Genomic DNA, 12,713 nt, shown 5'->3' on the forward strand with positions numbered 1-12,713 from the left:
ATTATTTAAAATGAGAGTCTTTCTTTTTCAATAATTAGGTCGTGTCATTTGTAATTCAATGTGTTTACTGCTGCTTGACTGAAACTGGTGCAATGTGGCAGCTGTGACTCCACTGCATGATTTATCACTCAACCATAGAACCAACAATAAAACACATGTAATTTATAGTGCTAGCTGAGAAAACAGAAGGCTTCAGTCATCCCACAGAAAACAAGCAATCAAACAATAGTGATTAAACTAGTCATCGTGTTTCACTTCAGCTCCTCAACACCTCTGCAGCAGCAGGGATCTGTTGATTCCTTCCCCCACCTCGCAGCACTCTGCTCCTCTAGAGATGCTCTTGTTTTTCACGGCGGATTCCTGCTCTCATCCTGAACTCTCCTCTCTGCTGACTCAAGCGACACGATACGCAGTGTTTAGGGAGACGGGTGCAATTTTCCAATTAATTGTTTTCCTAACAAACGACTGAGAGGCGCAGCTCTCGTTAATCATGCTGACCTTTTACCTAACCATGATGTGATTGGCCTTAACCACACCTGCTTTACATGTCAGGGTGAGCTACTGTATTGGTTAAAATACACCTTTGATGGTGTTTATTTGGACAATAAGGAATGCTGAATCCCTTTTACCGTGTATTTGCACCTGCAGTGAGTATAGGATGTCCTGGAAACTCAAAACAAGGCATGTGGCCCCTTTTGCGACTGCAGATGTCTGACGTATTGTGCACCTTTGTAAAAAAGGTGAGACTACTGCAGCATATTTTACTTGTCTGCCTCCGTCTTTTCTGCCTCGTAACTTACAAAACATTGGGGTCAGAAGTCAGGGCTCATCTCTAAAGACTCGGGGTCATTAGGAGGAGATTCCTTCCGTTTCTCTTGACAGGTGATTACTGAGGCGGTGGGTGAAAGGGGTGCCACACAATAGTAACTACTTTCCCTCTATCTCTCTTTTTTTCAGGGTTTGGATGGGAATTATTTCTGCGCCCCCCCCTGGTCTCCTTCTGCTGGAATTCAGAGGAAATACCGGCTGATAAGTAACACACCTGACACCTGTGCAACTGTCCTGCAACATTCCTGACACCTCAGTCTCAATCATTGGTTCCCAACTTAAGAGGACCCATAAGGGGTTGTTAGATTTTTTGGTGGGTCTCATGAAACATATTTATACTTTCCAGATTTTTCCCAAGTCTTTTTCAATTTTGACTTTTTGTGGGGAGTGATATTTTTCAGCTCTATTTTAAAGCATAAAACAACCTGAAAATGGGAAATTCTTCTCTGGTTGAACAGTTGACCACTTCATGTACCATGGAGGCCTGAGTGTCTGCAGGTTTTCATTCCAATCAAACACTGCAGCAGCATGTTTCACACTGATTTGCACATGCAACTTCAGCCGAAGGGGAGGAACTAATGTGTGAAACCTGCAGCTGTAATGGCTGGCTGGAATATAAACCTTCAGACTTGAGCCTGGTTGAAATGCTGTAGAAAAATGAAGCTAATGATATAAAAACATTACATTTCCCATCAGAGAAATAGTTTTTGTTTTTATTTCTAAAACATCTTTTTGTAATTACACATTCTGCTTGAAAAGTATGTTCTCATATATGTTTTATACTACATACTGTGCTTAATGAAATCTGCAGACGTTAAATGGAGATGTCATCCATCAGTGACAAATGTGGTATGGCAGATGAAGCACATAGCTATGAACTTGCTTTTATTATGTGGCACAACTCGCCCCTTAACACCAGAGGTCTCTGCAGCTTCTCATCTGTCCCAGAGTCATGCACAGCTGGCCATGAATCGCCTCTCTGTGGAGAATCTTCATTAGGAAGCTTAACAGAGCGGCTGGAATGGCTCTCAAGTCACAAAAGTTCAAATCATGCAGAGACAGACAGAGTTTTTTCTTTGACACATGGTTAATTTCCTGTTTTGTTCTTCTGGCCAGTCACCAGCCTGTTCTCCGACTCGCTAGGTGGATGAAAAGTGCGCGACAACGCATTCTCATCATTGAGGAGAAATTCTAATTAACATGGTGCACATGAGGCAGAGGGGGTGGGGTGAGCAATGAGGTGTTAATGACCTAAGCAGGTGGTAAAAACAGCTTTAATGAAACAAATAGCCTCTTTCAAAAACAAACTTTTATAAGTGGCCTATGTACAATTTCCAAAAAAACAAACACTATGATAGAGGTTGACGTTGTTTCTCTTCATCTTTGGTTTTCACACACCAAAGATCATTAAATGATGGAGTGATCTCTTCTCATCCAGAATCATTCAAGATGAATGTCATTAAATAAGATGTTTTTTTTCTTCCAGTGTCACTGAGTATAGCACCTCGATGAAGAGATGTGTGGTGATATCACATATTTAGTCCATGTGTGTCTTCCTCTAATGGGTCTAATTATACTTAATAATATTACATAATAAATAGTGTTGGTCCTCTGATGCGTCAGGAGGGGACGCCTGGTTCAGCACAGCATTGTTGGAGGTTGGACCGAGGTTTTAGTCCTCTGAGGTCACATCAATGTCCTCAGAGCTGGACTGCTTGGTGGCGATCCGCCATCTGTTGATGTGGTGGTTTCCCTTCTTCTTCTGCTGGCTGTCTGGTCCCTCCTCCTCCAGCTTCTGTCTCTTGTACTTGGTCCGCCTGTTCTGGAACCACACCTTCACCTGGACAGAAAAAAAAAACCAGTTTAATGCTACATGCCTATGTTTCGGGGCTACGGCTAATAATTATTTTCATAACCCATTAATCAGCTGCGTATTTGCACAATTAATTAATGAATTGCTTGGTTTTAAAAAGAAAGAGAAAAAAGAAAAGAGAAATTTGCTGAAAAATTTCACAATTTTCCTAAAATCCAAGGTGATGTCTCGAGATGTCTTGGTTTTTATCTCTGACAAACAGTCCAAAACAATGTTATAAAACTGAAAAATGCAATAAATCTTTACATTTAAGAACCAGGACCAAGAAAATGTTTGGTATTTTTGCTTCAAAAATAACTAACAATTAATTGGTCCTCAAAATAGCTGCAAATGAATAATCTCCTAAAATCAAGCCACCTGCTATTTAAAAAAAAAAGAAAAGTGTGTGTATATAGTTCTCATTTTCTCCCAAAAATCAGATTTTATATACCCGCTGTAAACCACTGTAGGCATTTGTGGTTATCTTTTCTTCTTAATAAATCCCCAAAACCACTCCTCTCTCCTTAACTGATCCCCCACTGGTTTATACTTTTCTCCCCCTGCATATGTCACCCCAGCATCCCCTTTGCAAAATGCCCTCAAACTGCTATTTAAATCTTATCTCTTTGCATCAATGACTGAAAATTGCACTAATACACGGGAAAGGTCAGTGAGCTAAATGGCTTCCTGACTGGCTTGTATTGCTAGTTTGACCTTGGAATATGATCTTGGCTGAGTAACTTACATGTGGTCAGGATACATTTTTAAAATAGCAACACATGCACTGGTCATAATATTAGTTTCCTCCTCTCTCAGGCCACAGGCTAATTTCACAGTCCGTAAACATGTTTTTACTCTCAAAGATATACTAGCTTCAAGATGGATGGTAGTACCTTTGTTCATTTGTGCGACAGTGGAGGCACCACAGGCGCCTTAAAGAAAGGACTGTGTTAACTAAACTGATGACTAGTTTCTTGCCAAAATGCTGCAGTGGGCTAAATCACCAGGTGTAGCAGCATTGATTCCCACTTTGATTTGATCATTATTTGAATGCAGTTTCACAGCAAATCATCCACTGTTTTAGTGCAGCATTTCATTTTACCTGCTGAGAGTGACATTGTTTAATGATGGTGACCATTTCATAACACTACTACCCTGATCACTCTACTGGTGCAAATATTTCTACTGTTTTTTTTATGTATTCACTCTAATAAGACAGGAAATGCACAGTCTAATGCAAGTGATACTTGCATTAGAACTGTGAGATTTGTAATTTTTATAAAATTAGTATTAACTCTCTAATTATCTTTCTACTGTAGCTCTCTGTAGCTTTGTTGTTGTTACAGTAGCTTACTTAGCTCAAGACCAAATAAACTTTGTGTGAGTTCATTAACATTCAGTTCACTGTTGTTATAATTTGCATAATGCAATTGGTGCTTAATTGCAAACCTTCCATTGACCCATACAAAACTTAAACTTGCAAGTGGCATTTATCCATAATGCTGACTTGGGAAACCTCTTTTTATTGCCTATTAGGCCTAATTGATACCCAGATAATGTGGCCTCATTAAACCTCAGCATCAATAATATTTACACTTCTTTATCCTATAGCATGCATGAATTAAACATCTTAAAGAGACTCTAACCCACTACGCTGCAGCCATTTTTACTCTCATGTAGCCAATGCAAAATAATTTCACACAGGTAATTTATAATTTCCCTTTGTTATTAACATTGTAATAAACACTGATATTTTGCAACATTACAGCAAAAATATTCAAATGATTCCCTTTTTGTAACTAACAACTTGCCTATTATTCAACTCCTGTAGTTTATGTAACACCTGAACAATTTAAAACCAGGCTCACACATACAGTAAAATAAAAAATACAAGTCATTTTAAGTTAAGTTAGCTAGCTTTAATTTTGTTGCTTTAAGTTGAATTAATGATAAAAGTTACTATCATTATTTTCCTTGTCATTCCTTTTTATTGGCATTATAGAGGCTTTTAATTTTATTATTTTTCATCATTTTCGCTGATAATTCTGTTTGATTGGAATATCTTTAGCCTAGGCTAAATATTCAGCTGTTTGGGGCGTAATTCCGATTCGTTTTAATATATTCAGCCCAGGCTAAATAACTACAAATAAAGATTATTTATTTATTTATATTTATTTATCCCCTAAATATTTCCCACATTCAGCCTCTATTTTCTTTCGACCATGTACAGTAAAACCGTCGCCCCTTCACGATGAGGAATGCAGAAAGATTGGACTAATTTTACTGGAGTTATCGCGACAATTAACAGAAGCCTGAACATTCGATTCTAGAATGTAACGGAACTGAATGTTGCAACCATAGAAACGCTGCGCTCAGGAAGAAATATGAATGAGGTTAAAAGCAGAAATTGTCAATGAGACCGTTTAAATGCTTTAAGGGTCGTCGTCTTATTGTTGAAACAATTAGTAAGTGGTAATTGGCCTTGTTTGAGAGGAGAACCTCTATTTAATAACATAAAACAGGCAAATGGGCATAGATGCTAACGTTAGCTTAACTTGCCTGTGTTTCAGATAAACTTAAGCTGTTCGCGAGCTGCTTCCTCTCTGCTCCCACCACGTAGTGGTTCTTCTCGAAGGCTCTTTCCAGACGGAGGAGCTGGGAGGGAGAGAAGGCCGTCCGGATGCGTTTGGGTTTCCTGGCGAAAGGACCGTGGAGGAGCAGGCTGTCCTGGGACACGTCGTTACCTAACACCAAATTCAAAGAAACACGAAGGGCCGTCAGTCGGGACTGGCAAAGGTAACATTATTATAATATTTAGTTTGGACTGGACAGTGTGCAGGTTGGCTGTCAGAGTATGGAAACTGTTTTATATGCTAACTAATCAGAAACCGTGTGAACAGTGTCGGTGTGAGTGTAGAATGACCAAATAAAACTATAGCTGCCGTTATTATGGTAATGGAAATTATTATTATTGCTTGCAGTAGATAAGTAATATATATAAATAATATATATAATAAATGATAATAATTTGCTGTTAAATGGTGTTCTAACAGAAGCAGTTTTCCTGAACTGACACCCTGCCAGCAGTATTAACAAAGCGACCAGCGTGTTTCCATTAAAAATCCCGTTTGAACTGCTCCTCTATTATTACTGCACAACCAGGCCTTCTAATTGCTTGTCTTTAACGCACATTCGGTTAGACCCTTTTGAACATGGCATTATGGAGACGGAGAACCTCTAACATTTCTTGCCAGAAGCCTAACTAAAAACATTTTGTAGTTTGTTTGTTTTTGTTTTTTAAAGTATAACCGTTTACTTATTTTCTCTGTGATTATTATAAGTCGACAGATTACTTTTAAACTGATTCTTTGTCTGAACTGAGTAAATAGTTAAGTCAAATAGGCCATAATAATAATAATAATAATAATAATAATAATAATAATAACATTTACTTCTGGAGTAAATGGACACCAGATATTTATTGAACAAATTGCCTCTGATGTTCTCTACAATATTTTCAGATAAATAGTCATATTCTACCATTTGACTGTACTGGAAAATATAGCAAAGAAATTAAGATAGTCTATTATAGTGTGTTGTATGAGCGACCTAATTCATTACAACTAATATTCCCTCTGATCTATTTCATAATATTTTGTCAAGGTGTGAGAGGTGAGGCTGAAAAGGACAGGTTACATTTATGTTAAAATATTCCAGAGGGCTCTTATTTCTGCGCACACACAAGTGGGCGACTGTGATTTGGAAACAGGCTATAGCTACAGGGGTCTGCATCATTTTTATTATATTTAACGTTTTCTTAATTTTTTGGCCTCTCTTATTAAGTATAAGAGTCTACAACAATACCGGTCATTGTGAGATATTTATTTATCTGCCTCTATTTTAATGATACATCAAAGTGCCATTAATAAAGGGGTATTTTATAGATTTGCATCATCTGTCTTTATTGTAAACATATATTTTATTAAAAGTTCCATACCTTTAGGAGTGCAATAAATGCAACAAACATGACAACAAAAGTACAGTTTGTCTAAACGTGCCATAATAGGTCTTATGGTTGTACTTACGGGTAATAGTTGGAGCAGCATGGCGCTGTGGTTTGTCTAGTTAATAAATCACTGCAGATCCTTTGTTGTTTTATACCTGCATTGGATTTTCTTCAGATTTGCGTTTCTATCCCCATGATACTGAAATTATTGTTGTGAATTTGATCTATTTCGCCTCTATAGCTGGATTTTGTTCAAGATATTTGCAGAGAAACTGTAGCTTCACCTAGGGCGAGTTTTCTTGTATGGGAAAAAGAAAATCACTATCAGTGCTTATCTTCTCCTGGCTGTGGCTTTTTCTAAGAGTAGCTGCAGGGCGAATGAGAGTGGAAACATGAGAGCAGCCCGACAGCTTGCTGCAGACTCGGTGGCCTTGTCGTTTCTAGGCTACTATCTGTGGCTGCAATTTATTGTTCAACCAAGCAATATATTTTCAGTGTTTTTGAAAATGTCATGTCCGATAAGTATCTGTAACTTTTATCGAATAGTCTCTATGAAATTATGTTAAATTAATTTAGAATCATATACAAATACACGTTATGAATTTCTGCAGGCAATAAACCCATACACTTAAATCTGAACATTTTATTTGCAGAGCATTCTGTTTTTTTAGGCTGGCCATTCCGGAATAAATAAAGTTGTTTAGGATATTTAAACGTCCCCTTCGGTCGTATTGCATCTCCACTTACACACTACAGTTACCTTGAAATCTGTGTCCGAAAAACCTGTTCCGTAGGACCCAGGGATAGAAGTTGAGCGGGTCTCGGTGTTGCGTCCCGAAGAAGTGCGGATGCTGTAGGTGGGAGCCTCCGAGCTGGTGAGGAGCCACGGTGAGGGAGGGGTGGTTTACCGTCTCCGGGAACACTAGGTCCGGGCTCTGGTAGAGGGACCTGGCCGGTGGAGCCTGGTAACCGTTCATTAAGGCATCTGTCGTCGGGTTGGAGTAACTTAAAGCCGTCGGGCGGATGGGATCCTCGGCTGTTAGAGGGTTCTCCTTGGCGACCAGAGACTCTATCGTGAAGCAGCGCTTGCCTGCAGACGAAAACATCATCTCTTGAAAGAAGTAGAAACCAAACACCAAAGCAAAGTGATCAGTCGTTTTCCTTCCTCTTGCTGGAAAAGATAACCCCCCCTCTCTCAGAGATGCATGGTGATCAAAGATGGAGGGTGCGTGGAGGTTTTTTGCCTACACAAGCCTGTCCACTGGAGATGCTGCTACAAAACTCAACAGTGCTGCAAATTGCCTTGATCCATGGAGTCTGTGCGCACTCGGTGGGTTTCTGTGCACAAGTGCGCATCCAAGTAAAGCGCCTCCAAGCTTCCATGCGGCTTGACGCTGCACATGGAGAGAGCTGATTGGACCAAAGCACCTGCCAATAGTTCTCCTCAAGTACCTGCTTCATAGATCACACGAGACCGGGCAGCTTAGTTACAGAGACACGCTGAGAAAACATGTGTGCCCCAATTAATGGGTCATTGTGTGACTTATTCAGCCTTAATATCTAGTTTTTCTTAAGGGAAAACAATCTGCCGGTGGGGGTGAGAAAGTTCCACTTGTGTCAGAGCAGGTTCAGTTTCTCTGGTAGTGTTAATATTTGAAGCCTAAATCAAACCTTCTTCTACACAGTGACTTGTAAATGGTATTTTACACCCTGAACATGCCAACTTATGGATTTATGGAGTTTTAATTACATTTAGGCCAATGTCTCCCTCATCATACAACTATAAAACGTTTTACTGGAAGCGTGCTAACCGCCAAGAACATATAAGGCCTATATATAACCTAGTTAACCTGCCTCTACCGACATGAAATATGTGGTGAAATGCGAAACAGGAAGGCAAGATAAGGCCGATTTACGCAGCCTAAAGGTCAATTAATTTTTCTTTTCTGTGCGGTTCTTCTTTAGTATTTCAGCCTATAGTTCACAGCTAATTTGCACTTTTTTTATAGGTTTGTAATTATAGTTAAAACATCATGTATTTTTATCTTTTTTTATCGCACCAACATAAACAGTATCTTCTTTCAATTGAAGCATTATAAAATTATGAAGTTTTATTTGTGGATTTAATGTTTTTCACATGATGCAACACAAAGGAAATAAATACGGGCACGGGATTAATTTTGCTATAATGCTAATAATAATTAGTTCATAGTTAATACGTAGGTCTAATAATAAGGATGATGATGTTATTGTCCGATATACATTAATTGTTTAAGTAAATTACTCTAAACGCCATTTGCAATCAAGTGACAAGATTCCAATGAAAACAAAAAAATCTCCAGTCTTTTGCTGGTGGACTATATCTGTTCACACGTCATTTAATAATTATTTTTTGACAAAAATAAATGTTTTTATGCCAACAAATGGAGGCAAAAAGCTAATTATCATTTGTTTCAGGAGTTAAGATCGCACCATCGTGGAAAACAGACTAAATGATCATTAAATCATCAATTCACTGGCATCGGGAACATGATTTGACTCATGTTCACTTATGAGAAAATGAGCTCAGTTTGTCGTCTATGATGGCAGTTAACCAGCATGTAGTCCTGCAGGAGAAAACAACCTGTAATTGTCTCTGGAGCTCGGTGGTGGCTGCCTTCTCCCTCGGCGCTCAGCTTCCATGCTGCACTAACCAAGTTAATAATTTACCTCCTAATTCGCTCGTTTGCTCAGAGGTTGCATTAGAAAATCATTACCGATGAAAATTATGAGGTAAAACAAGTTGTTGATTAGGCGTTTAGAGCTAAAGGCTCCTAAAGACGGCAGTAGGTTCTTGAATGGCTCAGGGTCCAAAAAGCGCATTTTTAAAAACTCCAGTTTCATTTCTTTAAACACAGTCATCACTGTAAGGACGTTTATTTTCTGGGTGGATCTGAACACCGAGTTTCTTAAAACTGTTCCCTTGGAAATATTTTCCTTCTGTTGCACGACTCATAAGAGCTAATTGAACAGTTTAATTAACAATTCATAATTCAAATGCCTGTTTATATAGATTATTATTGCCGATTGTCATAAATTAACAGATGGATGTAGCTCTGTGGAGTCATTTTGTTTCAGGATAAAGATCTTTTAGATTAAATTAAAGGAATTATGTTTTGCGATACGGTTACGTTATAGATCCCTCGCAGTGACCATAAAGCAGTGATAGAGATCATGAAGAACACAGTATTGAAGATAGTACTAGAAACCTTGTCACATAATTCTTTGTTGCAGGATTTTATATTCAAACCGTGGTTTTAGCTCACAGTGCTGCAGCAGCAGGAACTTGAGGGCTGACCGAACCGGTTGAAAACGCAGGTTGACTTTAACGGTGAAACCCCTGTGGGCCTTTACGCACTGACCCTGATCGCTGCTGGTTAATAGATGATCAAATCGCTCTGTATTAACAAAAACAAAGCAGAGCAGTGTACCGTTGTTCCGTACCTGCTGTTGATTTTCCCCCCGAGGCTGCGGAGGAGAGTCTGACCACAGTGATCTTCATCTAACACTGAGCAGTGAGTCAGTCTTCAGTGGAAATGTCTAAGCTTTATAGTTAAATTCTCCTTCTGTTTCACTGTAGTTTAATATTACTGAGATATTTTTAGGGACTTGAATTGTGACCTTGCCTACATTCTTGTTGTTTAATATCCTTGAACATCAATATAGAAGCGATAAAATAGTCATAAAATGTTATGTCCTATATGGTTCACTCTGGATGATCTCATCAGATTATATATTAATTATAGGATTGCGACAAAAAGGGAGAATGGGTTCACTTGTAGCACAGGTTACACATTGTCCAATTAAGTAAACTGGGGAGAGAATAGTTAACACAAAACATTATGAAGAGCTGGTCTTAGTTAAGATTTGACTGGGAATATTTTTTATTTTGAGAGTGTAGAGACAAACTTTAAAAAACTTTTTAAAATGGTGACATGTAAAAATGTTCAGTTTTCCACCAAATATATATTCTACTGTGCACAGTTTATAATTCAATCTGCAAAAATTACTTACTTTATTTCACTCATCTTCCAGGGTACATATTTTAAAGTAAACAAAACAGCAGGACAACCAATGAGCTTGAATATTTTTGGTAATAGATGATAATCAAATTCTCGACAAACATGACTTAATTTCGCTTTAATCAAGCTGTCCAACCACACCCTTGTCTAAAAGAAGTTTTTAGTAAGTATATGAGTGGTTACGTTACAAGTTAATGGTCAGTTTTCAGGGAACTGGTCCAAAAGAGAGACCACTTTGAAGACAGAGCCACAATCAAAGATATGTGCTGCCCTCTAGTGGACAATCTTTAGTTTATAGTGATTTCACCATACTGTATAACAAATTTTAAGTCTTATAACAAACGTAGTAGAAGTGAAAGGGATCTTTAAATCACTATGGCACATCAGATATTGTTGTATTAACATAGTTTTATTCATTAAATCTAAAAATATATTTCATAGTGTAGCTATGACTTGACAAGCCTTTGGAATATTATAATTTCCCAAAATGTTGCCAGTGACCTTAAAAAGCAGCAGTTGCAATATCATCTGTAAACAAAGTTGTCTAAAAACTAACTTTGTTTTACCAGATGATATTAAGAACATGTTCCTTGATGAAGATTATTTCCAACAGTAGAGGCCTGCAGGTAGAGATTTGGGGAAAATCCTGTATAATTTGTCATTTCACCTCTAAAGGGAAAACACACAAGTCCACAAACCTAGTTCTCCAGTTGATTGGAGTACGTTGTTTTTAGGCCAATGCTGCCATCTGGTGGCTGAGATGAGGCAGAGCATGTTTTTAGCAGAGGCCAGAGGGAGTCTTTGACCTCACTGGTTCCAGTTCTCAAGTTATGTTGGGGGACAATCCTAAAACAGCCCATTTACACAAATACAACATTTTGAATATTTTATACGATATAACAATTTGCAATTTTCCTGTGTACTAATTAGAGTAAATGGCCATTGCAGCATATTGATAATATTTTTGCTGTACACAGTGGATCATCATTATGTCAAAAAAATTGACTTGAACTCTCCAGAAATGACCGTAGAAGTCTCTTTTTGTCTTCAAGCATATTGCTTTGTACCTCTAAACACCTCTGTTATCGAGGAAGAAAAAGCCAGCATGAAACCAATACTCCAAATTGATTTTCAGTTATTAAAATACACATTGAAATGCCCAGTTATATATATATATATTTTTAACCTGGCTAATTCCTTTTTAAAATCTGTTGTCACTGTCACAGAACATGCATCAGTAAATAATTTAAAGTGATATGATAAAAGATTATTATGGACTTCTTTTCACAAGGTGTGTGATGACATTAGTTTTAAATGCTGACTTTACTTATTTATTTATTGGCTCGCAGGTACAGTTCTGCCTGATCCGTCTCCGTGATGTTGATTAAAACCGTCAGACTCTCAGACTGCAGCTGAAGCTCAGGGTTTCCCTCGCACCTCCCGCGTTCATTAATAAACTAATTGGCCATTTTGTTTCGCATTAGCGTTGTGTGCTCAGCTAATCTATTCCACTTAAATACTTGGAAGATTTCACCCCATTATAACGAGATGGGAAAAGTAGCACGTCGCTGCGTTTAGTGCCACCTGCATGAGAAGTGGGGTCGTTTAGCCACCTGTACGGACTCCGCTCCTCCACCGGCGTCCCTCCTCAGCATAAACAAACACCCCACATTTAACAAAGCCTGGAGAAAAAAAGATGCGTTCATACTTAGAAAAGTTTCTTTTTTATCGTAAACTGTATCTGCTGATCTGCAGGTCTAGAGTCGAGTTTTAACAGTTTTGTGTAATGGCGTAAACCTGGGCCTGTTTTAAAAAACTGTATGAGTCGAATTACAATAGCATGTGAGTGGTATACAGACATTTCGGCGATTTAAGTTCAAATATATTAAAAAGCCATAAACGTCAGCTATTCTAAGTACCTAGAATGAATTTTGCAGTGATTTATTAGGTTATAAAATCATTGAAA

At 38.2% G+C, this 12,713-nt stretch overlaps 1 protein-coding gene and 1 long non-coding RNA gene across 2 annotated transcripts in view; one reads left to right on the forward strand and one right to left on the reverse strand.

Annotated features, from left to right (window-relative positions):
- Positions 1–1,527: 1,527 nt before the first annotated feature.
- emx1 (empty spiracles homeobox 1) lies at positions 1,528–8,211 on the reverse strand. Its single transcript, XM_018666205.2, has 3 exons — positions 7,447–8,211; positions 5,240–5,424; positions 1,528–2,668 (listed from the first exon to the last, which is right to left on the reverse strand). The coding sequence occupies exons 1-3, from the start codon at positions 7,793–7,795 to the stop codon at positions 2,501–2,503; spliced, it is 702 nt and encodes a 233-aa protein (XP_018521721.1). The 5' UTR covers positions 7,796–8,211; the 3' UTR covers positions 1,528–2,500.
- Positions 5,392–12,713, forward strand: part of LOC108876591 (uncharacterized) — a 31,698-nt gene continuing 24,376 nt past the window's right edge. Inside the window, exon 1 of the long non-coding RNA XR_001960009.1 lies at positions 5,392–5,476. This is a non-coding gene — a long non-coding RNA (uncharacterized LOC108876591). The remainder of the gene's footprint in view (positions 5,477–12,713) is intronic.

This window comes from Lates calcarifer, linkage group LG19 (genome assembly GCF_001640805.2).
Source record: "Lates calcarifer isolate ASB-BC8 linkage group LG19, TLL_Latcal_v3, whole genome shotgun sequence".
Classification (NCBI taxonomy): Eukaryota; Metazoa; Chordata; class Actinopteri; family Centropomidae; genus Lates; species Lates calcarifer.

Bases quoted from the DNA above. Each gene is read 5' to 3' on its own strand.
- emx1 (XM_018666205.2), bottom strand. From the start codon at position 7,795: ATGATGTTTTCGTCTGCAGGCAAGCGCTGCTTCACGATAGAGTCTCTG. The intron at 5,425-7,446 runs GTAACTGTAGTG...ATTTGGTGTTAG, and splicing joins TTTCGGACACAGATTTCAAG to GTAACGACGTGTCCCAGGAC. The intron at 2,669-5,239 runs GCAAGTTAAGCT...TTTTCTGTCCAG, and splicing joins TAAGTTTATCTGAAACACAG to GTGAAGGTGTGGTTCCAGAA.